This window comes from Rosa rugosa, chromosome 5 (genome assembly GCF_958449725.1).
Source record: "Rosa rugosa chromosome 5, drRosRugo1.1, whole genome shotgun sequence".
NCBI classification, from domain to species: Eukaryota; Viridiplantae; Streptophyta; class Magnoliopsida; order Rosales; family Rosaceae; genus Rosa; species Rosa rugosa.
Genome location: NC_084824.1, coordinates 2,174,156 through 2,201,713, shown reverse-complemented (window position 1 = coordinate 2,201,713; position 27,558 = coordinate 2,174,156). Strand labels below are relative to the sequence as shown.

The 27,558-nt window shown below is 39.3% G+C and overlaps 1 protein-coding gene across 1 annotated transcript; it reads right to left on the bottom strand.

The window, feature by feature from the left end:
* Positions 1 to 10,455: 10,455 nt before the first annotated feature.
* Positions 10,456 to 12,319, bottom strand: LOC133707982 (probable inactive ATP-dependent zinc metalloprotease FTSHI 5, chloroplastic). The gene is made up of 4 exons (XM_062133438.1): positions 11,466 to 12,319; positions 10,983 to 11,013; positions 10,873 to 10,901; positions 10,456 to 10,787 (listed from the first exon to the last, which is right to left on the bottom strand). Exons 1-4 carry the CDS (start codon positions 11,595 to 11,597, stop codon positions 10,731 to 10,733), a joined length of 249 nt encoding a protein of 82 aa, XP_061989422.1. The 5' UTR covers positions 11,598 to 12,319; the 3' UTR covers positions 10,456 to 10,730.
* Between the last annotated feature and the right edge of the window lie 15,239 nt (positions 12,320 to 27,558).

The following is a 27,558-nucleotide window of genomic DNA, read 5'->3' as shown; positions in this document are numbered from 1 at the left end:
TATCGATTGAATGACGCGGAAGCATCAATTGTGGAAGCGTCAATTTATCGCTAATTGATTGTTGCTCGAGTTAAGCATTTAAAGCGGATCAATCGTATTAAACTGATTGATCTCGATGAAAATCAAGCATCAAATACAAATATCGATCAGATTAAATTGTTTGATTCAGATTGAAATCAAATATTAAATACAAATATCGATCAGATTAAATTGTTTAATTCTGATTGAAATCAAGTATTAAATTCAAATATTAATCAGATTCAATTGTTTAAGATCTGATTGAAATCAAGTATTAAATACAAATATCGATCAGATTAAATTGTTTGATTCTGATTGAAATCAAATATTAAATACAAATATCGATCAAATTAAATTGTTTAATTCTGATTGAAATCAAGTATTAAATACAAATATCAATCAGATTAAATTGTTTGATTCTAATTGAAATCGGGCATTAAATCAAATCAAAATTGATTGACGTATTCCTTAAATAAAAAAATAATTAAGTCAATCAATTAAAACTGATTGATTTAATTACACAATTAAGGAATGTGATTAATGCTATGTCATCAATGCATTTCAAATTGAGGGAGGCGACAACATTATAAATACCCCCTCTCAAATCAAGACGAGGAGGACGACAGACAGAGGGACGCAAGCAGACGGAAGAAACCTCTCCAAAGCTCAGAAGTCTCCCTAGCTCGTGAAGAACCATCAAGCTGCCAAATAGCCGGTCTCTTCACCTCACCAACTTCAGACAAACGAGGGAAATCACCTGCAAGCTCAGAAGTTGTCAAACTCACGGAAAATCAACAAGCACCAAGCAAACGTGCCGATTCATCCGCCATCAAAGCCATACTCGCCACGTGACACTTCTCGTGGTTCAAGTCTGATCAAGATCAAGCCTCTATAGCCCTTGATCATCCGTCGTCTTCAACAAAGTAAATCCTCTACAAGTTCTTCATCAAGCTCGTGGAGAATCAACAAGCACCAAACACACGTGCCGGTTCGTCCCCTACCAAAGCCGAAGAACGCTCACCACGTGACACAACTCGTGGCCTAAATCCGATCAAGATCAAGCTTCTACAGCCCTTGGTCAATCGTCTTCCTCAAATCATCAACATAACAAGAAGTTCACACTACAACCGTTCGATTCAAGATCAAGTGCTCGCCACCCTTGGATCAAATCAACGTCAGAGATCGAATCAGAGGAGATTCTTGTGAAAGAGTATCTACAGAGATTGTAACCCTCAAATTCATTAATATAAAATATATTATTTTGTACACGTGTCCTTCTTTCATTCATTGCAGGATTTTCGTGTTTACAGTGTGTCGATTACATAGGTGAGACTATGTGTGCTTTGCATAAAGGGGACTCATCATGAATTGCAATTCCTGCATAGGTTACGGTAATACCTAATAAAACTATGATATTCTTAATGAATCTTACCTGACATGATAAGAGTAAAACCAATTTCATATGCTCAAACTATAGATAAAGATATTAGTTAAAGAATAACAATATAAAGGAACAACAATTGAGACATTTACCTTTATCCGAGCATTGAAATTCAAGTATGGCATACTTAGCCATAAATATCAATTTGTGTAATTGATAATTTCATATAGGCTCAATATGAGCTCTGGAGAAATTCATAACTTCGCGAAAGTTAGAATATGTTGCAACATTGTGAGCATGATTCGAATTCGATTTATTCGTCTTGTCATAGTACTCATTGAGGCAATAAGTCACTTTGACCGTAAATGAATGAGTATATATGAGCTTTAGATTTTTTGATTCCATGAGTGAGCTTTAAGCTCTTTCACTCATTCATGGACTTGCCTTTGGCAATATGAATCCGTCAAGGATTTGATTAAGCAATATGCTTATAATGACACATAGGATTTGGGATTTACTTTTAGCAATTTGCCTTTAAGATCTTCATAGTAACCATGACAACCTACTATAAGCCTCTCATCAATATAACAACTATATGTAACACTGTACTTATAGAAAAGTTGTCGCTTGGAGAAGAATGATAATCCCATGTCTCTTTATAGAGACTTGTGTCATAGTGATTGCAATTCACTTTAGTACACCCTTTTGTAATTTTTAGGGTTGATAAAGTCCAAGTATATCATCACGTTTACAATATTCAAATTCATTGGAATTGCCTCTTTCCAATTTGGCCAATATTATAAATTGTTGACATAGTGAAACGTGGTAGTATACAACCCTTGATGATTTTTAGTAGCGCTACTATAGATGAGATATCATCAATGATCATCAATTAGAGATCTATCACACATTCAAAATATATGCATGCATTAGCTATAAAAAGCTTATTCATATCAGGTACCCATGCCTCTTTTAATTAACATTTGTTGTCTCTCAAGGACAAATTAATTCAAGAATGTGGATCTTTGTATAACCTCATGAAGAGTGTTATAGGGCTTGTATAATCTTCCCTTATAAGGAACTTGAAACATTGGACTTGGTGGATATATTCCACATAAATTCACGCCGTTACAATAGTGTTTCCTCCCCCTAATGGCGGGAAGACTATCTAGTTTGACCATTCGCAAAATGTGTGATAAAAAATATTGGATCTATGATATCCATATATAGGGGGGTGGCGAGCCCAAACCAAATTTTAGGTCAAAAAGATAATGAATTTAGAATTTTTCTCAAAATTAAATGAGACATGGTGGATAGATATCACACATCAATTCATGTTGTTTTTCATAAACGATATTGCTCCCCTAATGATGGGAGGATTGTCTTATTAAAGTGACAACTCGCAAATATGCGATAACTTATAATATCCTTGTTATGAAGGTTTGCAACTGTTGTTGTATTATACAACAATGTAAAGTATGTAGATGAGTCTACATGATATAGTAGATAAAACAATGACACATTGGTCACGCCAAAGTAATTTTCATTTGGCTCAATGAAATTTTTAGTTCATGATACAGTATACAGTAGTATACTTATAGTTGATTAATACAACTTAATTTAGGTGAAAATTTCATCACCAAATATATGTAATGATATTCCACATAGGTAACATAATACGAGCTCAGTTGGAGCCGACCATCAATCAAGATCTGCAGCTCTTGAGATTATTGTTACCTTAGCTTTTTGAAGCATCAATTGTGAAAAATTATCAACATTAATTGCAATGGATCATGTCCATAGTTGCATTATATGCATGCAAGACAACTATGTTTGTCATTATAATTATCATGAACATTCATGGTTCAAATTGAATTTATTGATGAACACGTGGTTCATATTATTGTTTGACATTGAAAACAAATGTCAAAATTATATACTCAAATTTCGAGTCTGGGACAATAGTCCATATGGGTACGTATACGCATATACTCCAATAATAATAGATTTATGGACCATAGCCCTCATACTCAAAACATCTGGTTTGAGTCTTCACAATTAGAAGCATGTTCTAAAAGTGGAATGAACAGAGGTTCACATGTACTCATAAAAAGAAGGGACAAAGGTTCTGAGTTCTGACATAATTGGAGATCAAGAAACAAGAAGTTTTGATCTATTTGATTGTATAACAATCACTAGAGGAATTTTAAGTCCACATGTATTTGGATCAAGAAACATGTAGTTTCGATCTCATTATAAATTGACAATTTACTATCAAATTATCAGATTAAATAATAAGAGGAAACCAAATTGAAGTCGTCAAACTAATAAAAATACATACATCGATTCTGCAGGAAATATAATTAATATTGTTGATACCAATTCGTGAGTACCATATGCCAAAATAGAGAGATATTCATTTAGAATTAATAATTGATACATGCATTAATAGAACATTATAACAAAATAATTAGAAAATTGTTGTAGCCTAGTTGGTTAGGATATTTGGTTCGTATCCAAAAAGACATGGGTTTAAGTCCCAGCGATGGAAAATAATTTTGTTATTTTTTTCACAAAAAAATGAAATAGTATGGGGTGGATATAAATCATTGATTGTAGACATAATTAAGAAAAAATATACTCTAGAAGGGTGTAAGTTTTCAACCTATGAACATGATTCAATGGACTAGTAGACTTCCAGAAGTACCATCCGAAGACTGTGAGGAAGCAAAGGAGACCTCAGACCAAATGGAAAAATCCTCCTAGTGGTCGTCTCAAAATTAATGTGGATATTGGAGCTTTTCGAGCTGAAGATGGGAGTGGAGGTATTGGAGTAGTAGTTAGGAATGAAACAGGTATGGGTATTGCTGCATTGGCTAAGCCTTTTTTACATGCACACTCGGTCCTTAATATGGAAACGGAGGCATGTAGAGCTGGTTTACTTCTTGGTATTCACCAAGGTTGGACTAACATTGATATTGAAAGCGACTCTGCCATTCTGATTGCTGCTCTCAACAGTGAAGAGAAAAATTTCTATGAGGTAAGTCGAGTTTTGGATGATTGTAAAGAGTATATGTGTGCTTTTCAATCAGTTAGCTAGAGTTCGACATATTTACCGTGAAGCAAACGGTGTAGCAGATATGCTTGCTCACCTTACTAGTGGATGTGATATTGATGATTTGTGGTTAGATGAGATGCCTGCAATTATTCAGGATATTCTCTACGAGGATCAATGTAAGTGTTTCTATGTAGCTCGGGGTTCAGGTTTTATGTCCCCCTCGATGCAAAACTCTAATATTAATACAATAAATGGAATCGGGCGTGGGGCTGAGCCTCCCAACTAGGCTGGGTTCCAAACCCCTTTCAAAAAAAAAAAAAAATTAAGAAAAAATTTAGGTATTCATGTAGCTGATATGACAAAAACGTTTGTTAGGCCAAAATAATCTCAACAAATAAATGTAATAAAGATAATTAATGTAAACTTAATAAAGGATAATTCATAATTAAGCGTAATTAAACTTAATGAACATAATTCATGATGAAACTTTCAGCATGATTCATAATAAAATTTAATTAAACATCAATAAAGAAATATCAAATAAGAGAAAAACAAATAAAAGTGACTTAAAGACAGCAAAGATAGATAAAAAAAAATGCTTAAATATAGGCTTAAAATTAATCACTGTCAAGAACACCGCCTTTGATCATGTTACCAACATGTTTTTTATTATCGACAAAGGAAATCGTCGATTTTGAGTGGAATGATGTCCAATGGCACAGATCAATCCCAAGGGATCTGATTGATCAATACAATTGATTTTGTCTTTATTGCCTTTGAGAGAGGGCTAGGTAAAGTGCCACTAAATGCTTGGGCATGCGACAAATGCGCAAAAAAATGATTACCTTAGCCACATCTATAGCCATGTGAGGATCCATAAGTATTAGAACTTTATGTGCTATGAAAAATCATAGAAAAATTCATATACGAAACAGAGGTTTCGAAGTGTTCATAAATATGAACAACGGACCCCATAGGGAAAACACGAGAAAAACATTCGTGTGATGTCTATAGAGCCATAGGTCTAAGACCACTGACCGAGTGGACTCGAGTCTTGACTATTGGAACAATGGTTCTCAAAGTCGAATATGAAACATAAATCTCAACAATTACATTATATAATAGATACATGCATACAAATATATGTAAATTGTTTGATTGCATAAAAAATTTGATGTTCATATTTAATAGGAATAAAGATGCTACACATATCCCTGTTATGCGATAAAATAAGATATCTATGTTATGTATGAAGCAATTCTTTGAGAATGAGAGAAAAAACTCATATATCATTAGCCTTGGTCATAGGCAACTATGTTGCACCATAGGCTTGCGGATCATCATGGAGTTTAGGGAGAAGAAGAAATAAAAACAAATCGTGCTGATAACGTGTTATAAACTAAAGAATAAGAGAGAGATAGAAGAGATAAACAGAATATAGGAGGAGGTAAAAGTGTGTGTTTCATTCTCATTAGACCCCTTTATATAGGAGTAGTGTTTACATTATAAGGATATAACTAATGAGTATTTACAGTGGACAACCACATATATATAATATTTACAACAAAAAGATTATTTTTTATTAATACATTATTATTTTTTGAAAAATATAAAATATTAAGAATTTCTAATACAATTTTTTTGCAAAAACCTAAGGGATAGTCTTCGTAAAAAAAGTCCATCAGTCCATTACCCAAGAAGCATTATTGATAAAGGCTTTGTTTAGTTTACCAAAAAGCTAAGAAGGTTGTAGAAGCACAATTAATCTCATACACATCTCCTGACGTCTCTCTCTTAATTTATCAGGTGTAGGAAATATTTTGATAATGTAATTCTACTTTCAGTGATACTCTTCATGTTGTTTTAATATTTTATGAGGTATCATGATATAAATTTAATATTACTATTTAAAATTTTAAAATATTTAAAATTATAAACGGATCAGATTAGCGGATCGGGTATCCGTTAATCCGACAGATATGAATTTGGATTGAGCTATTAATGATCCGCCGGGTTAACAGAGTGGGTTCGGGTTGAATTTTTTTATTAGTAAATGGATTTGGATTTAGATTGATCCACTTCAAATCCGATCCATTTACATTCCTGATAAAATTGGAATTAGAACCAACTAAGTAACAATTCAACAATATCGGAGAACTCGAAAATAAGAGCAAAAACTACTGGAATTAGAACCAACTAAGTAACAATTCAGCAATATTGGAGAACTCGAAAATAAGAGCAAAAACTACACAATAGTGAAGAAGATCCAACATTACGACAGAAAACGAAGCAGCCGAAACCAAAATATATACAAAGTGGAAGTAGAAGCAATAAGAAGTGACGAGCAAGATCCAGATCAGGATCTCGATCAAATTGAAGAGGTCGCTGATAGGAGCATGATATGCGATGTTATTTGTTAGTTTATTATATTTTCTATCAATTTATTATCTTTTATGTTTATTAGGTTTATGGGAGCAAAGATGTAAAAATGAGAAGAAAAGGAGAAGATGCATGAATTAAGAGAAAAACGGGAAAACGAAACCCTGATTGATCTAGGAAGCCGGATGATGGGGATTGAGCAGCAAATATTGAGGATATATTCACATTTATTGCATTGATGACGTGGTAAGCTATTATTGGAAGGATGACGTGGAGAATCCTAAATTGAAGATCAATAAGTTGGCTTCCTTTCTAAGTTAAGGAATCTCAATCCAAAAAGGAATGAAAGAGGACTCAAGGAGCAATATAAAGGAGTAGAAACTTTCGCGCGAAAATCAATCAAGAAAATTTGAGCAAGAACGTGAAAAGACTTTCCTTGTTGTCATCGACCAGTCGAGATCACTATCTCGAACAATCGATTCTGACCCTAAATCAATTCTCAATTTCGGTTTTCTTTAGTTTTTTTCTTGATGATGTTTAGTGTGATTTCAAACAAGACTATGTGTAAGTAAACATATAGGTTAGGGGTTGTTAAAGCCCTAGACATGATTTCAATATCATTTGATACTTGATTATGTTCTATGTTTATTGGATGAAAGTTGATTTAGTACCTCATTGATGATTTCAATTTGCACGTTCTTTGAGTGCACGCTTAGAATGTATGAATAGGACCTATTGTTTTAAGCATGTAGATGACTACCTAATCAATGCATGTTTAGTAAATAACAACCAAGCTAGAAACTTAGCATTTCTTGTGGAAACCAATTTCTAGGTAACCTAGTGATAACACCCTTCATTAAGTATCTTGATATGTTCATAGATTTTTCTTGCTTAATGAGTGCAACATCTTAGATATTTGATAACACCCTTCTTTGCCATTTTGTTGCATATTAGGTTATGGTGATACTGCCATTCACATAACATGCTAACTAAGAGAGTATCTAATACGGTCTTGACCTTAACACCCTAGGTTTAATTGTGGGACATTGTCATCCAATTGCATGTAATTGAGCTAATTAAGTATATTGTTATTGATTGATTGTTTAGTGGTGCAGACATTTCCTAGCTCTTTTCTTTCTCTCGACGTACCTTTAATATATTTTTTAATTATTTGTTTTCTCAACCAAACCAAAACAAAACTTTTTTTTTTTTTTTCTGAAATACTTAGTTCCAATAATATCTGCGGGAGACCCTAATTCCTTAAACTACAAGTGAAGTGGTAGTAAGAAAATAGTTGCAATAAAAATATCACATCAGTCGCAATAATCGAATCAACGCGTGAGCTTTGCAGGCTCTGGAATCATAAGAGAAGCTTGAGAATTCATTATAAAAGAATGAATCATAATATATAGAACCATAGTATGCATGGTTACAGATGAAGAAACCCAATCTCTAATCTCTATATGAATTAAGAGAGAGAAGAGATCGAATGGTTGTTAGTTGTTACAAGAAGATAAAGACGTAAAATCAAGCTTAAAGAAATATAAGCTAATACGTACATTGTCTTTATACTATATATATTCTAACAGAACCATCGGATGAGTAACACATGGCCTTCATTATTCTCTCATTCTAGAGCATTGACTTTCTCTTCTCATGACTTGACTTTGACTTATCAGGAACAGGCTTTATTGCTTAACATATAAGTAATATTGGAACTTAATTATAGTACGTAGGAAATCCGCGCCAATGCGGATGATTGATTACTTAATCCAGTAGTTATTCTATGCAACTGAATAGGACTGAGTTTACTTGATTTAATTTTGTATATGATGAATTGATAATATTGAGTTTCAAATACAGATTGGGAGTTTGAACTGAAGCCAATGAATTGCCCGGGGCATTGATTCATGTTCCGGCACAGAGTTCGTTCTTATAGAGGTAGGTTATCTTTAATTTTGTTTAATTTTTCTTTTTCTTTTTCCTTGACAGATACAGTTTCCTAGCTGCTAAGAGTAAAATAGTTGGCTTATAAATTAGCTATCATTGATGGAGTGTTTTGGTCCATTATCTATTTATTTTTAAAAGCACTCCTGTAGGTGCCCCTGAATTTCTTGTTTTTGTGCGGATAAATGTTTTACATTTTCAGTCATGTACAAATAAATGAAGGGGATGGTGCATTTTATGGACCAAAGATAGATATCATTGTATCTGATGCATTGAACATGAAGTTCAGTGTGCAACATTACAGGTATATTGTTATCACTTTTTCTGTTTAACGATCTCTTGCATGTTCTTTTGTTTCTCATTATGTAAGTGTGTAACTATATTGGGGAAAAATACTGTGGTTGCAGCTTGATTTTCAGCCTGCTGCTCGCTTTGAGCTGTATTACTCAGCAGAGGGTGAAGAAGGCAAGAGGGAGTCACCTGTTATGATACACAGAGCTATTTTGGGTTCTGTCGAGCGTATGTTTAATATACTGTTGGAGCACTACAAGGGGATGCTATATACAGTTGTTCATCTCTTTCCCATCTTCATCTATAACATAATCTCTATGCAAGTATTTGTCTTCCGTTAGATGTGTACTATGTTTAATGCTTTATTTTGTCATTCATGATTCATATATACTTGATTGATTTGCTAGCTAGTTTTACTGATCTGAAGACTAAAATATGGGTCTGGATCTGTGTAGATCAGCACCTAAGCAGATTTAGATGGATGTATGTTGGATTGGAACAGTACTGGAGCTTAAACATAAAATTCTGCTTAATGTGTAACAGTCCTGAGCTAAATCCATGGTTTGAGCTGATTATTCTGTTTAATGAGAATCAATGGGAAATTTCATTGCAGAGCTTAAATTTTCTTGCAAGTTTGAATTGTTCATGAACTAGTTGATTCATTTGCTCTGTTCAATAACGTACGATGGGCTAGGTGCCTAGATCACCGAAAAACATAGTTAAAGGAAGACTAATACTTGCTATATACTATGCCAAAAGAGGTATCAGACGACAGACAGAAACTGTTGTCTGATTTGGAGTGCCACCGTTGTAGAGGTGACCGTTGTCTGATGAAAAATCAGACAACGGTGGAACACAGTTGTCTGAGAAACATATAGACAACAGGTATGTGTTAAACGTGTTGTGTGATACTCGGCAGATGGCTCGGCAGGTGGCTCGGCAGATGCCAGGCGCAGCTGCGCTGCAGTTGCGGCGCTGCCTTCAGACAACAGTGCTAGTTTTGAAGATGTTGTATGTTGAGCTTCTCAGACAACAGACTTTTATTTTGTGTGTTGTCTGACTGATATTCAAACTTCAGTTCTTGGACTATAACTGTTGTCTGATTAACTCGGGGACAACATAGTTTAATTGCTTCTGTTGTGTGAGTATAGATTAGAAGACAGTGATTTGTTAAAAACCGATGTATGATATGAATGATTGCAGTGTGATTTGTCCCTATTTTTGGTCATTCAGACAACGGGCAATTATCATTATGTCTATTTTGTTGTATGATTATTTTGAACATATCCCATTCCTGAATTAAATTGTGCATTTGATCCATTTACATACCAAATATAAACATTGCAAACCATCAAATATAAACATTGCAAACCACTAATCATTGAACCCAACATTTTAAACAAGAGAAGCATTCTAGTGCATGCCCATCTACTTGGGACATCAAAAAGCTGATACATATATATCTATTGTTCCAAAACATGCAACACATGGTGCATGACAATGTACCAGCAGAGAAGCACAAAAAAAGAAGTTTTCCTTAGCAAAAATGGACCAGCATCAAGCGCGCTACTTCATGGCTCATGCACATATGTGTTCACAACAAACTTCCCCCACTCATTTCACACTTGATCAGTATCCGCTTGGGTGTATTGGCTGCTACCACTCATTTTGAGGGAGCATTTCTTTAGCTTTATAATATGCTAAATCATGGATCTACAAAATAAGAAAGCATTACTAGGGAAAGTTATATCAACATAGAGTAATTGCTTAGAACAAATAATAGTCATAGTCATCATACCTTTTCAACTTTAACTGCCATATCATACTTCAATCGATTCACTACGGATACAGTTGAAAACAGAACTCGTTTACCTAATACTGAAATAAATAACTCGCTAAACTACTACTCATGGTTATTCCCCATGCTTAAAGCAGTAGACTGTACCAAAGAGAACATGTTAGGACTTCAATATTTATCCTTTATGGGGAAATTTGATAGATTATGGAATGCAAAGTAAAAATTGCAATTCACTACCGAGCTCATTCTAAATTTCCAGCAAGATAGAAAGGGAATTGATGTTTTTTGAGAGGGGCATATTTTAACACAAATATATAGAGTAATCAACCAAACTGAAAAGGCAAAACAGTACAGCAAACGAAACCAACTCTAGACAACAAATACAATATTATAACTAAAAAGAACAAACAGATGTATGGAGGCTAAAGAAGCTCATATTAACAAAACCTTTCCAGTTAGAAGCTTAATATCCCTATTTTAACAAAATGAATAAGGGAAAATAGAATCAAAGAAGTTTTAGACGGCACATGAGAAATATCTATATCTCTAACACAAGTCATGACCAACTCTTGAATGCAAAGAAAGAAGAATACCGCATTGCTGTGATAATATATTGCAGGACTATCATCAGGTCCCCACCCATACTGAATAACCATCCGTGTAGCTATCTGTTGCAAATTGAGTAAAAGAGTGAAGGGAATTAGAGAAATGATTATGCATTGCATATCCTCTAAGATTATTTTTTGCTTTACATTAATACCGTTGAAAAGCAGAAAGCATAGAATGAAATCAATCTCCTGTGCTTGCGTTAACTCTGAAGAAGAAAGCAAGTTCTCCTCTCCAAAAGGAGTAGCATTTGTGCTGCAATGTGCGAACCAAAACAAAATACGAGCTTCTTTTCAAGGTATGATCTTGATTCAGCATTTCCATTCCCAGAACCTTCATTTCTCGCCTTCCCTGTAGAAGAAGGCTAAATTACTGGTGTTCATTTAGATTTAATTCCATAAAAATAACATTGTTAACATCATCCCCTCCCACAAACTTACAAATTGGACACCTTTCAAGGTTTCACAATTTCTTCGGGACTAAGAGGAGAACTCAAGCTACAAAATTTAAATTCACCATTCATGGATGAGGCTGCATTATAAAACCAATTCTATAATGAAGTAAAACAAGTAGCTATACCATGACACAGTTGGACAATGGACTTCCTATTTTTCTTTGCAATACAAAAGTTCAGCCTAGTTCTCGTCTAGTTCTTCTACTTCTACTTTCAATTAGCTGAGAGGAACAAACTTTTAAAATTTTTAGATAGATGAATAAAAACAGTAACAACATATTGGTGTAACTTATAATGCATCTATAACATAATTTAAGCCATCATATCAGAATCAGAGGAAAGCAAATAGCCAATTTCAGCATTTTTGAGGAAGACAACTGGAAGATAAAGATATTCACACAATGCCCAGACCCAAGTAAAATATCAAGCATTTTTCATACGCAGCAAGTATAAATGAAGAGGTCTTACAGCTAATCTCCACTTGTATTTGAAGCCCTATATACATTACTGCAAGAAGACAAACATAGATAAGTTAAGCTGATGATTGTATAAGCTAAGTACTTTATATACTCACCATCTTCTCCCTTCCCCTTTTCGCATAGCAAAAACAGAGATAATAATTAGTAAGCATAACAAAAGTATGGACAGAACATACCCCATTCGGAAAATATAAGCCAGCAGACTGGACATTAATCTCAAATAAGACAGAGGAACTAGAATAGCAAGAACCAATCTGTGCTTGACAGATTTCTACCTCTTCTCTTAGTTTGCATTTTAATATGTATATTGTGTGATGACATAAAAGTAAGAGCTACAAAAATGAGGTCCTCTTAACACGCAGTTTATACAAATCTATGATGTCTTATAGTTATATACAGAAGGATTAAATTCTGTTTAGTCCCTGTACTATGACCATTTTTTCGTTTCAGTCCCTGACATTCTCAATTAATCTGAAAAGTCCCTAATGTCAAAATTTCCGTCTAATTGGTCCCTCCCGCGTCAAATTAGGAGTTGGCCTTAGGTGAAATGTCCAATATACCCCTCTGTCATTTCTTTTTCCTTTTTAATTTCTTTTTCTCCTTTTTTTTCTTTTTCCTCTTTAATTTCTTTTTTTTCCTTTTTTTCTTTTTTCTTTTTCATTTTTAATTTCTTTTTTGCTTTTTTATTTTTTATTTCTTTTTTTTTTCCTTTTTTCTTTTTTCTTTTTTCTTTTTCCTTTTTAATGACCATCGTATCCTGCTGCATCAGTAGCGCCACGTCGGCGAACCAATCCAGATCAACCCGAAACCCCAATTCTTATTCTCCATGCCGGCAGCCCTTTTTTTTTTTTTCTTTTTCCTTTTTAATTTCTTTTTTCCTTTTCCTTTTTTTGTTTTTCTTTTTTCTTTTTTCTTTTTTCTTTTTTCTTTTTTCTTTTTTCTTTTTTCTTTTTTCTTTTTTCTTTTTTCTTTTTTCTTTTTTCTTTTTTCTTTTTTCTTTTTTCTTTTTTCTTTTTCCTTTTTAATGACCATCGTATCCTGCTGCATCGGTAGCGCCACGTCGGCGAACCAATCCAGATCGACCCGAAACCCCAATTATTATTCTCCACGCCGGCGGCCATTTTCCTTTTCCATCAGTATTCTTCTTCTTCACTTCTGGTTTTGGTCAACTTGGCCATCAAAAACCAGACCCAAAATCCAAATCACCATTTTGAGCAAGACCCAAAAACCTCAGGGTCTGAAAAAATGGTAGTTTTCAGTGAAAAGTTTCCAAATTGAGGCTTGATGTGGAAAGAGAAAGTGAGATTTGAGTGGGAGAGAGAGAAGTAGGCTGTGAAAACAATAGGGGAGTGGTTTAGCGGCGAATTTCCGAGCTGATTGGGATCTGCTTGTGTTTGGGAGATGGCGTCGGCGATGATGGAGGCGAGGGCGGATCCCAACAGAGGGAGATGGCTTCAGAGAAGGTGAAGAAGTGATCGATCAGCTCCTAGCTCTTGCTTTTGCTCGATGTCCATCTCTGCACCGCCAAGCTAAGTCTTTGCTGGGTTTGGTTTCAATTTGGGGAGAGAACCAGATGGGTTGTGGAGTTTGATCGGAATGGGATTGGTGGGTTGAGGAAGGAGAAAGTAGGCAAAATGAAAAGAAAAAAAAAAGGAAAAAAAGAAATTAAAAAGGAACAAGAAAAAGAAGAAGAAAAAGCAAAAAAGAAATTAAAAAGGAACAAGAAAAAAAGAAGAAAAAGCAAAAAAGATATTAAAAAGAAAAAAGAAAAATAGGAAAAAAAGAAATTAAAAAGAAAAAAGAAAAGAAAAGGAGAAAAAGAAATTAAAAAGAAAAAATAAAATAAAAAGGAAAAAAAGAAATTAAAAAGGAAAAAGAAATAACAGAGGGGTATATTGGACATTTCACCTATGGCCAACTCCTAATTTGACGCGGGAGGGACCAATCAGACGGAAATTTTGACGTTAGGGACTTTTCAGATTAATTGAGAATGTCAGGGACTGAAACGAAAAAAGGGTCATAGTACAGAGACTAAACATAATTTAATCCTATACAGAACTTAACATAAGCACTTCTGCAAACTTAGATTTACAAGGGAGAATTCATTGATATCAAGAATGTAACACAAGGAATTGTGATTGTTAGACAAAAGCTTGAACACTTAACTTCCTACTTAGGCAAAAGAGTTAGAAGACAATACCAATTGATTTTTCTTCTACAAAGAAATGTTTGGGAGAGTCTAATATTTGGTAACTATGAAGGAAAACAATTGTTTATAGATAGAAAAATCAACTATCAAAGTGACAACAATATAAGATTAGCTTTTCTTTAATTGTTGTTCACAAGTTGGTTCATGAAAAGTGTTCTTACCATTCATGTAATCTTCAGGACTGAAATAAGTCTCTTGTCAGAGACTCCAATCCCAGCATTACAGAAGGAATTGCTCCAGTAGGCCTCTGAAATCTGCAACCATGCACTTAGAAGAATACACAAAACGTAGACCAAATGTCACTCCAATTTATAGAAAAATGGTATAAATTGGCATTATACTATCAGGGTATACAACTACAAAAGTGGAATAATTACACCAATACTTTACAAAATAGTAAAAATACTGAACTTTTGGAACAAAAGGTTCTAGTGTCATAATATCAAGGTATGAAAGCTGAACGAAATGTTTTCCAACCATCCAACTAAAGACTGGATAACTAACAAGTAAGCTCCTTTTCTCATATAAATCAAAACATCTCAATTGATATGAACTTGGTGGTTTCCCTGTATAGGCCATGAACTTGATCATAATCAATCTCAACGAGTGACCACTTTTCATTATTTCCCACTCTTTTCATGAACAGATCAGGCACACAAAGAGCATAAAATAGTACCCATTTTGCATATAATCGGGATTCTGCAGATGCTTACATTTTAAACTAATGGTTTTATTGTTACAGCTCATGAAGAAGTAACTAATACGAAAATTGAACAAAGCAAGAGAATGCATACACACCTGTGCATTTCGTTGCTCAAAGAGAGAACCGAGAGCTTCCCGGAATCAGATACAACCACCAAAAGATCTTTGCCTAGCATTTACAACAAGAGGACAAAATTAATTTTACTCAATGCAATACAATTTAGTTAATTCATGAAACAAAATGGTGAAACTGCTTGTTGAATTGAACTAAACACCTGGCGGTTTTGAGTTCGGAATCTATCATTCCATGGTAGGACGGCAATGTCTTTAATGGTGCCACACACAGGCTGCTCACATATAGACTAAACAATCCCCCATCTTCACCAATTATCACCAACTCTATCGATTTCTCCTGAAATGCCAAAAATCACATATTAGTTCATCTTTGTTTCTAATTCCACCAAAATCAGATCTAAAACGAGTAGAGATTGACCTAGAGCGCAGAGAGAGAGAGAGAGAAGGGGGAGGGTGGGGCGTGTGAGAGTGAGAGAGAGAGAAGACCTTACTGAAAACGATGTCGTTGGAGTTAGGGAAGCGGATGTGACCGTAGAGGACCTGGAGAACGACGGTGCCTCGGAGGAGGCACTTGGAGAGGTAGTGAGAGCTGCTGGAGGTGGACGACGACGATGATCTGGACCGTTCCACCTTTTGGAACTCTAATTGAAACCCCATTCGGAAACCACATATGAAACCTCAAGCTGAAAGAGAAATTGATATGAAAGATAAAAAATCAACAAAGAGAAACTAACTTTTCCTCACCAAAAGTAGTTCAATTGAAGAGAGGAATGAAGAGTGTCTCTTCCCAGTCTGGAAAACAAAAAGAACCCTTGTTAATGCTTGGATCCGTTGGGGATCTAATTAACGATAAGTAAAGAGAGAGAGAGCGACACAAGATGTATAGTGGTTCATTTCCCGCCTTAGCGGGAAACTACGTCCACTTGAAAGCTTATACTAGTGTGTCGAGCCTTGCGGCCTAACAAGATTACAAGAGATGTAATGGAGTGTTTTGAGTTGTGGGAGGAGGCATTCCTTTTATAGGTGAAGGAATGCTTCTCCTTTACATTTTCTTAGATGTGGGACAAGAAACAACTATTCTAGTCTAGAAATGCCTATTATGGAGGAAACTTGGCAAGGCCGGAAAGGTGGCTTCCCGGCGACGGATTTGCGACTTCCGGATACCGTAGCGTAGCTTGAACATATGGCTACAAGATGCAAGTAGCGGTTGGGCCTCACCATGGCTTGTGGGCGTCCCAAAGAGGGTGTTAATTATGCTTGGTGAGATAGCAAACTAGCCTTGCTAGTAGGTATCTACAAGTCCCCGAAGTCCCCAAGTAAGAGGAGCTTCTTGGTTGGGGAGTTATACACATGATGTCACCAAGCATAAGTAACCGGGCGGTACGGAGCCCTACAAGTCCCCGAACTCCGTAAGCAAGAAGGGACTCATTAACCTGCACAAAAAAGACAAAAAAACAGGCATACGTAGAATGCTCGTTGCATTGGGCAACAAATGTGAGTTGTATGGGTATGCGTTGGCATATATAAACGTATGGGGTGCGTGATACATGTTGATGCAAATGGATTGCATATGATAAATGTGTTATGCGCGCAAGGAGACGAACGAGGTCGAGTTTGACGGGGTTACGCTCGTGAGATGTAAGTTGCATGAGTGCCGCGAAGGTATGCATTTGTAACTCATGAACGATGACCGCGCGTACGGTTGTGTCTGTTTGGTTTTTGCTCGTATTAATGGAACACGAAAAGAATTTGATTTGTCGCGGTCGGTAAACGACAAATGGTAGAAAAATTCAATGTTCCATTAACGTGTGGTGTGTCGAGTAGACATGAGCGTAAAGCTCGAGGATTGCTGGGAAGGCATGAGCGGAAAGCTCGTGAGCGGGAAACTCGGGGTTGCCGGGAAGGCATGAGCGGGAAGCTCAAGGGTTGCCGGGGAGGCATGAGCGGAAGCTCGTGGGTTGCCGGGAAGGCATGAGTGGAAGCTCGTGGGTTGCCGGGGAGGCATGAGCGGGAAGCTCGTGAGCGGAAGCTCGTGAGCGGAAGCTCTTGGGTGCCGGGAAGGCATGAGCGGGAACTTGGGGTGCCGGGAAGGCATGAGCGGGAAGCTCGTGAGCGGAAGCTCGTGGGTGCCGGGAAGGCATGAGCGGAAGCTGGGGGTGCCGGGAAGGCATGAGCGGGAACTCGGGGTGCCGGGAAGGCATGAGCGGAAGCTCGGGGTGCCGGGAAGGCATGAGCGGAAGCTCGGGGTGCCAGGAAGGCATGAGCGGGAAGCTTGTGAGCTGAAGCTCAAGGGTTGCCGGGAAGGCATGAGCGGGAAGCTCGTGAGCGGAAGCTCAAGGGTGTCGGGAAGGCATGAGCGGTAAGCTCGTGAGCGGAAGCTCAAGGGTGCCGGGAAGGCATGAGCGGTAAGCTCGTGGTGCCGCGAAGGCATGAGCGGTAAGCTCGTGAGCGGAAGCTCGAGGGTGCCGCGAAGGCATGAGCGGTAAGCTCGTGAGCGGAAGCTCGTGGTGCCGGGAAGCCGTGAGCGGTGAGCTCGTGGGTGGAAAACTCGTGGTGCCGAGAAGGCATGAGCGGAAACTCAAGGGTGCCGGGAATGCACGAGGGCGAAAGTCGGCGGTGCCGCTGAGGTATGAGCGCGAAAAGTTCGGCGGTGCCGCCGAGGCACGAGCGCGAAAGCCTGGCGGTGCCACTGAGGCACGAGCGCGAAAGCCTGGCGGGTGCCGCTGAGGCACGAGCGTGAAAGCCTGGCAGTTGCTGCTGAGGCACGAGCGCGAAAGCCTGGCGGTAGGCCTGGGCTCGGGTCGGGCCGGGCCCGAAATTTGGTAGAACCGAGACCGAGCCCGAAATAATCGGTTCGGGCCGGTTCGGGCTTTTTCAAAAGTGGAAACCGACCCAAACCGAGCCCAAACGGGCCGGTTCGGTCTTCGGGCTTTTCGGGCCCAAAATCAAGTTTCCCAGCTCTGATGCAAAATACACACAGAATTCGATAAGAGGCGAGGTTTGAACCCCCGACCTCTTACACGAAAGCTTTGCTCCCAACCACTGCAGCACAAGACAATCTTGTCATAATATCTCCAAAGTTTATATTTATTCTCGTCCTAGGCGAAACAAAACTTACAAAACACTAAAACAGAACCCAGATTTGAGGCTTTTGCCTCTTGGTTCATTTCCGTTTTCCCCATTCGTCTCGTTCTTTTCTCTTTCCATCTTGCCCCAATTTTCTTTTTGAACCTTAGCCCCAAATTTTCTCTAACCCATTCCTCACCACCCATCACCTTCTTTTACCCACCATCTCTCATCTCCATATCTTGTTGCCCAGATTTTCCTTTTCCTTTTCAAATCGATACCATGGCAATCTGTGGTTGTTGCCCAGATTTTTCTTTTCATTTTCCAGATTTTTTACCCACCCAACACCTTCTTTTACCCACCGTCTGTGGTTGATGGGCTGCTGTCTCGGGTCGTCGAAGCATTTAGGTTTGCAAATGGAGGGGAAAGGTTTAGGAGGAGGAGGAGCTGACTTGGGAGGAGAGTGAGAGAGGCTGAGATGACGGAGAAATCGGTTTGTCTCTGTCTTTCGTCCACTCCCAATCAACCACTCGGCTTACAGAGTAAAGACACGCAGCGACGACAACCTCTCTCTCTCTCTCTCTCTCTCTTGCTTGATAACTGATAAAGATGGGGAATGAATTGGGGAAGAACTGAAGCCATGAAATTTGGGGAATTTTTAATCTGGAATGGGGTTGAAATTTGGAGATGGTTTCGAGACCGGGCTGAGATGGTTTTCACTTTTCAGAGACTGGGTTTTCAGAAAATGGGGAAGAAGTCGAAGAACACGAGTGTTAATCTGGAATGGGGTTGAACTTTGGAGATGGTTTCGAGATCGGGCTGAGTTGGTTTTCACTTTTCAGAGACTGGGTTTTCAGAAAATGGGGAAGAACACGAGTGTTAATCTGGAATGGGGTTGAACTTTGGAGATGGTTTCGAGATCGGGCTGAGATTGTTTTCAGAAAATGGGGAAGAACCGAAGAACACTAGTGTTTAGGGTTGAGAGCCTGAGATGGTTTCGAGAGAGAGAGAGAGAGGCTAAGATCGGGAAAATGCCGAAATGGGTTAGGCACGACTGTTTTAGTGTTTAGGGTTATTATTATTATTTTTAATATTTAGTATATTAATATCACCCAATAATAGAGGGACAAGTGGAAAATGATGGGAAAATCGGGCCGGTTCGGGCTTTCGGTCTCATAGTATGTGAGGACCGAGACCAAACCGATATCATGCATTCGGGTCGGGCTTCGAACCGAACCGAGAATTTTCATATCAAAACCGAACCGAATCGGGCTTTTTTGCTCGGTCCGGGTCGGGCTTTCGGTCTTTCGGGTCCAGACGCCCAGGCCTACCTGGCGGTGTTGCCATGAGGCTTTAACGGGTAGCTCGATGGTGACGCCCTGAGGCATGAGCGTGGCCGTTGCTAATTATGCTGGGCTGTATGTATAAGTCCCCGAAGTCCCCAGTCAAGGAGGGTGTTCTTGCGGGTTGATACCAAAGCGTAGCTTTGTGCCGTATATCAAGCATAATTAGTGCGAGTGCGTCGTCCATCTAGAATTGGTTGGAGCGAACGCTTTTGCCCTTTCGGGTGGGCCCCTGCTAGGCCCTGCGAGGAGTCCCCCACTCCTGGATATAGACCTCCAGATGGTCGGAAAATTGTTTGATGAGGGGAGCTGCGCGGAGCAGAGGGTGTTGGGTTGCGAGCCCAATCTTTGGTACCCAAGCGTCGGGGTTAACTGCCGGATCAATGGCTGCCGTGGGCTGTGTTAACTAGTCCCTTTGCTATTTCTCAGAGGAGAAACTTGACTGCATGCAGCGTAGCGGTCATTGTCATTATGAGGCGTTGCCTTACCGCTTGGCGGTTGGTCGTAGTCCATAGACTCGTAAAGTTTGTACCTGTATGAAAAATGATAAACACATAGAGTAAGTAATAATATTTTGTTTGAGTGTCCCATGTTTATTTAATTGAGTTGCAATTAAAATAGAAGCATGGCATATGTGTATAGCATGTACTTGTAATGTGGATGCTAATATCATTTTTGCATTTTTGTAGATATGCTAAAGGATCATTGAGATCGGTATGTGACGCATGGTATATCTAGTATGTGAGATCTAGAAAGTGTTGCCAAATCTATGAAATGTTGTAGGCATGCTTAAAAGTTATGGAAGCATGTAAAGATATATCAAGTGTGATATTCGATAAGCATGCTTAGAAGTAGTAAAAGCATGTGATTGGCATGGCATTAGCTCAAATTGAAAGAGCGTAAAAGACAAGAAAGATATAGTTACTTATCTTATGCCGATTTGGAGCGAGTTGGAGTTGGAATCACCGTATGTGCCCAAATCATGTTGGAGCGGGAGTTGTCCAAGCACTACGCTCCATAGTAGAAGGCTCGTTAATTGAAGCGGTTGTTGGTGATTGTGTCTCTTATCTGTTTTTTGTGGTTGGGTGCTTGCGCGTTACTCCTATGTGCTCAGATTAGTTTTCTTCTGCAGAAGTAATTGTTAAGAACAACGAGCAGAGGTTGACTGGGGGCTGTCAATGAGCAGTGGATGGTGAGGGGACTCGCATTGAGGCTCCGTATTTTCCAGCATAGACCGAGAGCAGTCAAAGAGGTGACGATCAGCATTGGCCGACGCCGATCGAAGACGATGGGAGATGAGGTTGGGTTTCTGGTCAATTGAGAGCTCTCCTGACGTTGGTGTTGCCCAAACAGATACTTGGGTGTTGATAGAAGATGTTAGACATGGAGTACTCGGTGGAAGTCCAGAGAAGGGGTGGGTGGGTGTCCTGATCAATGATCCAGGTACCTATAGTAAATTCAATAGATTTGGAGCTCAGCGGAGAGTTGATGCTCGGCGGAGAGCTGGTGTTCAGCGGTGGTACCCAGCGGTGAAATTCAGCGGTGATGCCTAGAGGCGATAGCTCGGCAGTGACAGCTCAGCGGTGAAGGCGAGCGGTGCTTAGCAGAGGTGCTAGATTTGTCGAGTTATGAACAGCGGAGCCGCTGGTGGATGGCTAGCGGAGCTCGCTCGGCGGTGCTCGACCGGAGGAGGACATCCAGCAATGGTTGAGTAGTGATTGTGACCAGCGGAGCCAGTCGGTGGTGCTCGAAGTCAGCGGGGCTCTTGGCGGAGGGGCCGGTTCCGCTGGTGATGCAGGTTGTCGTGGTGGAGCTGAGCGGCAGAAATTGCCGCTGATGGTGTTTGGCGGCAGAACACATGGCGGTGTTGGCCGTTGATGATGGTCAGCGGAGGTGTTGGGTTACCGCTGGGCTGGCAGGCGGAGCGGAGCGAGGTTAGCGGATGTCGGCCAGTGGGGCTCATGGCTGGCGGAACGGAGGTTCCTGGCGGAGCGGAGAAGGATAGTTGGGCAGAGCGGAACTCAGCGGAGGAGGAGTTCGGCGGTGCCGCTGACTAAGCTCGGCGGAGGTGATGGTCAGCTGTGGAGCATGGTTAGCGGAGGCGGCTCGGCGAAGGTGTGAAGATCCAGCGGAGCGCGCGCTGATGGTTGTTTGAAAGAAAGCATGGGTGCCCAGAGAAGTTTTTTGGGTGTCCAGAGAAGATTTTGCCGCCAATTTTTTTTTTTTTTTAGGTCAGCGTTGACCTTTGAGTTGGGCGTTGACTGGCGTTGACCAAGTATTGACCGGACCCATGGGCGTTGACCAACCCCGCCGGGCGTTGACCCACTCCGCCGGGCGTTTGACCACGTGTTGACCGGCGTTGACCAGCCATGTTGGGCGTTGACCGGCCTCGATGGCACAAGTTACCGCTAAAAATTTCAATTATATAACTCAATGAAAGAAATTACTTTGAGCTCGGTTAATATGACTTAACTCAATGGTAAGTGACGAAGCCTTTGTGTGTCGGCTTCCCACAGACGGCGCCAATGTTAATGCTTGGATCCGTTGGGGATCTAATTAACAATAAGTAAAGAGAGAGAGAGCGACACAAGATGTATAGTGGTTCATTTCCCGCCTTAGCGGGAAACTACGTCCACTTGAAAGCTTATACTAGTGTGTCGAGCCTTGCGGCCTTACAAGATTACAAGAGATGTAATGGAGTGTTTTGAGTTGTGGGAGGAGGCATTCCTTTTATAGGTGAAGGAATGCTTCTCCTTTACATTTTCTTAGATGTGGGACAAGAAACAACTATTCTAGTCTAGAAATGCCTATTATGGAGGAAACTTGGCAAGGCCGGAAAGGTGGCTTCCCGGCGATGGATTTGTGACTTCCGGATACCGTAGCGTAGCTTGAACATAGGGCTACAAGATGCAAGTAGCGGTTGGGCCTCACCATGGCTTGTGGGTGTCCCAAAGAGGGTGTTAATTATGCTTAGTGAGATAGCAAACTAGCCTTGCTAGTAGGTATCTACAACCCTAAAATCAAAATCAGGAAATCCAAACATGGTAGAATGGTGCGAAGAGACCAAATCTAGAGAAGGAGAAGAGGGAGTTACCTTCGTGGTGATGTTGCTTAGAATCAAAACTTTGGGTTTCTTCCTTTTTGGTTTGCACGTGAGGAGAGATGAGAGAGGAAATGGCTGGCTTCTAAGAGATAGACACGAACAAGAAGAGGGGCCTGAAGGCAGAGTTACTTTGTGCAAGCCGAGTGGGGAGACAAAGTCACTAAGGCCCTAACTAAATTTGTTAAAGGCGGGCATTTTTTTTTTATTTTTTTTTTTTATAACTTTTTCACACAACGCATGTATGAAGTTAAGTTGTCTGATCATGTACATGTTAAATTTGAGTTAAGGGAGCAAGGAGGGAAAATTCCCGCCTATGTGCAATCAAAGTAGCAGTTTTGACGTTAAGGACATACATTTCTCATTCAGACAACACAAATAAGCCATTCCGTTGTAGGTGCTTAAATCGTGTACCATGCATTTCACTCAAATATTGGCCTTTTTGGGGCTACTCACTCACATTTGGGGTACATGTGATTTTCTTCCAAACTTGCACAACGGAAACAAAAAAATGCGTTGTATGTTATTTTGCAACTTACTCTCATACAACATATACAACAATACTGTTGTGCAAGGTGAGTCAAAATTTAGACCCAAATTTGAGCAAGGTGAGGGGGAAATTTTTTTTACATTTAGACAACAGACAAATCCTTAAAACTGTTGTACAATAATCTTGGACCCAAAAAAATTGATGTACGACCTCCTTATACAACGCCAATCTCATTAAACCTGTTGTGTGAAGCAGTTTCAGTGATCACACAACGGAAATTTTTTTTTCGTTGTCTAAAAAGTGTAGTGTGATGCAGTTTTTGGCATAGTGATAATTTTGGTTATGCATGAACCGGAGCTGAGCCAACAACTGATCTGGCTTGGTGAAACCAGCTAGGTTAATCTAGTATTTCCAGTAACATCGATAGGTAAATTAACTGGTTGTTGGGATTGATAGTAATCGCAATTATAGTATGATATTCTTTCTTAAATTTATTTAATCTAAATATGCTTACATGCACAAGATTTACCATCCTGGATTAGTAAATCGACTGTTTCATTTTTGCAGGTCCAGGACGAGATCTTTCAGGCTCGTTATTTTGTTTATGTTGACACAAGTGATAGGACCATACAGAAAAGATTTGCATTCATAACTTCGTCCTATTGCATCAAATTTTCCATTTTTTAGGATGTAGTGCATGGGGTAACTCCATTGAATCATTTGGCATTTCAAGGAGTCCCTCTTTGAATTTAATTAATTAATTTATGTTTCAAATTATGCCTATTTATTAGAGTTGTTGAATGTGTTGGAAGATTAAACATGGTTTAATGTTGGGTTGGGAAATGGTACTCTTGAATGTTTGAATGTATTAGGAGACCAAAGTGTGGTTAAAAGTTGTATTAGCATTAGGAACAACAATGTAAGAGGAAATTAGACTTTGTTTATGAGAATTTCTATTGAGAAATATAGAGCTTTGCTCTTTTATCATTCTCCTTTCTTAGATGTGCTAATGTTGTTTTAGTTTTCATTCTCTACCGATTCACCCCCGCATCAAGGTTGTATTTAGTTTTATTTTTTGGTTTTTTTTTTGTAGTTTTTAGTTTTATTTTTTTGGCTTTTAACTTTTTATTTTCATCCCTTGGGTTGTTGTTTGATTTTGTTCCTGCAGGTACGAGAAGCTCAGATGACACATTACAACTACATTTTAGTTGTTGGTGACGATGAAGTCCAAACTGGGAAGAAATCTGTTGTCCCTAATACTCTGTGCCAAACCTGTCCCCATGCATTCATTGGTCCATAAAGATTAAGAAAATATTTTCTTAATCTTTTGTTCCATATTTTATTCTTTGTGGACCAATGAATGCATGGGGACTGGTTTGGCACAGTATTTTTGGGGACAGCAGATTTCATCCCGTCCAAACTGGACAGGTTATTCATCTTTAATTCTCTAATAACTTCATTTTTGTATTTCACCCTAGTCGCAGTTGTCTAGCCACAAACATTTAAGTTGTCCTTCAACAATAGTGTCTGTTATCGAGAATAAGCTTTGTATATGGGCCAATGGTTTGGTGTGATTTTTCTTTGCTATGACAAATCAAGAAATTGATAATCGACATGAAGCAATTACGTGCATGGTCCTTTCTTGTGTTTGTTATGATGAAATTCTGTTAAAGGTAAGAAGTTACTCTTTGATTGTTTCAGCCTTTCAGGTGAGTGTACGGGTTAGAGATAAGGGAGATTCCACAGTAATGAGCATGTATAGTGTCACAAGCCGCACTTAAGAGTAGTGTTATCATGACACTTTGTGAAGGAAATGCCAAGAGGGGCGAACCTTACGGAGACCCAAGAGCGAGCTTGGAGCTAAATGGAGGGCGAGTGGCATTGTCATAATTAAGTGAAACTTCGGGTTCGAGGCACTTCGGTTGGGAATTTGAGAGAACTCAAAACATAAGAAATGTCAAGGACCTCGAGACGAGTCTAACGCACTTGACGGCATGTCATTTGGATTTTCTATGAATTAATTATGGATTATTAGTCTCTTCGATTATATTGATGTTTCCTCCCCCGCGCCTTCTCCATTTAAGTCTGATATGCTCTATAGGGGGAGACCTGGTGTCTAGCTCTCCACCACCCTCGCTGCTGGCCTTATGGGGCACTAAGTGAGTTTCCCCTAGCACCCGTTGGGGCCTAAGGGCTGGGCATATGTCGTCAGAAAGGGGCAACGTATGTTTTCATAAGTCAGGATGTCTTGTGTACAATATCGGTTGAAAAGCTGATATTGCGGGTCGGCGTCGAGGGTGAGGTTCATATGAGGGCGGTCCTTAAGCCATCAGCGTTAGACAAACATGTGGGCTTACGAAAGATATGTCGGGACCCCATGGTGCTCATTGGCCACAGAGCAAACGACGTGGGCATATGTTAGGGTTCGACCTTGCCCAAAGGAAAGTGATGCCAGCAAGCACGGGAGGGGCGACCCCGTGCTAGACTAAAGGAAGCTCGAGAGGGGCATCGAGGGTGAGTTGCTCACTTGAGCGGCGTGCCAGCATGCAAGTCGGTACACCCGCTTGGGGATTGGCCTATGGGCGAGGATAGGCCTTAGAGCCATGACAGTCATCAAGAAGAGAACAGGTTAGCATCGTTAGAAGGGAAATGCCACACAACCAGGATGGCTTGTCAGGAAAACACTCAAGGCTTGAGTATGCGGGCAGATGTTGCCCATAAGCCGAGTGGGTTGTACAAGTGATGCTCACGAGGTGAAGTATGCAGGCAGCTATTGCCCATGAGCCGAGTGGGTGGTGCAAGGGATGCCCACGAGGCGAATGAGTTGGGCATGTTACTAAGGAATGACCAATGAGGGAATGTGAAGGCCATCTAAGTCTCGGCGCACTGTCGTGTTACTTGCTATCAATGTGCGGGATGCACGTGGGTCAACAATAGACTGGCACAAGCCGGGATGACAAGGAAGCCTATTGGTTAGGCGAGTGTTTTGGAAGTCAACCAGGACACAAGGAAGCGATCGGTTAGTCACAAGGTGTGAAACTCATGTGTGAGTAGCTTTCGTTGGTAAACCCCAACAAGTAAAGAGACAATGTCAAAAGGGGTCAGATTGACAAGAAAAGCACATAGAGGAAAAGAAAAATGGAGTATCAAGGAAAAAAGAAGACAGGTTGGCCTCGGTTTAGAGGAACCTTGGCGCCTCATGAGCTAATTCCGTTGCGTAAAAAGTCGGCCTGTGACACATAGCCTACTCAAACACTTCAAGGACGAAGTTGAAGCTCTTCATTAGAATTTTTATTTGGAGAATGCTTAAATTTTAGACTTCTATCAGATAAACAACACATTACGGCTTTTGTGACCTCACTGAAGACTACATGTATTAATTCTGATATCCTAGTACTAGAATGGATTATATGGTCTATAATTTACTCGAAGATTCAAACGTAGTTATAGGTTTTGCCATTTTGTACAGAACTCAACTATGACTCATTCGACACTTTGGTCACTTAAGTTTCAAATATATCACTTTGGTCACTCAACTATTATATTGTCAATCACTTTAGTCACCCAATGACATTTTATCTCACTTTGATCATTTCTCCCAATCATTATAATACATATTTCTCAATTTTTCACAATTGGTTGGACGAAAATATCATTAATATTGTGAAAAATAATTTTTTTTTAATGAAAAAAATTAAAGAAGTGACTAAAGTAAATAACAGAGTCAAAGTTGAGTGATCAAAGTGATATATTTAAAAGGTGAGTGACAAAAGTGTCGAATAGGTAAAAGTTGAGTGACCATTTGTGATATTCTCCGTATTAATTATGAGTATTCTAGCTTTGGTCTGATGCTTCAGAGTTGGTCAAGTTACTGATTTGATTTCATATAAGAACTGAAGAAACGAGAAGGAGTTCGGCATTGCCATATACACTTCCATCTATAACTGCCTTTATTGCTCCAGTCGTTCTTGGTGATGTTATAGGCCTTGCTAGGCCGAGAGCTGTAACTAGTGACTACAGCTAGTATTTCTTAGTTTGTTGTTTCTTTAATTTGCTTGGGCCTTGGGCCCCCATTGTACCAAAAAATAAAATAAAGAAGAAACGAGAAGATCAATCCTTGACTAGCCTAGGAACAAAGTCCCATCTTAATATACTGAAATCA

Coding starts and splice junctions, on each gene's coding strand:
- LOC133707982 (XM_062133438.1), bottom strand. CDS start 11,597: ATGCAATGCATAATCATTTCTCTAATTCCCTTCACTCTTTTACTCAAT. Junction 11,014..11,465: donor TATATTATCACAGCAATGCG/GTATTCTTCTTT, acceptor TCTTTGGTACAG/TCTACTGCTTTAAGCATGGG. Junction 10,902..10,982: donor AAGCATGGGGAATAACCATG/AGTAGTAGTTTA, acceptor TGAATCGATTGA/AGTATGATATGGCAGTTAAA.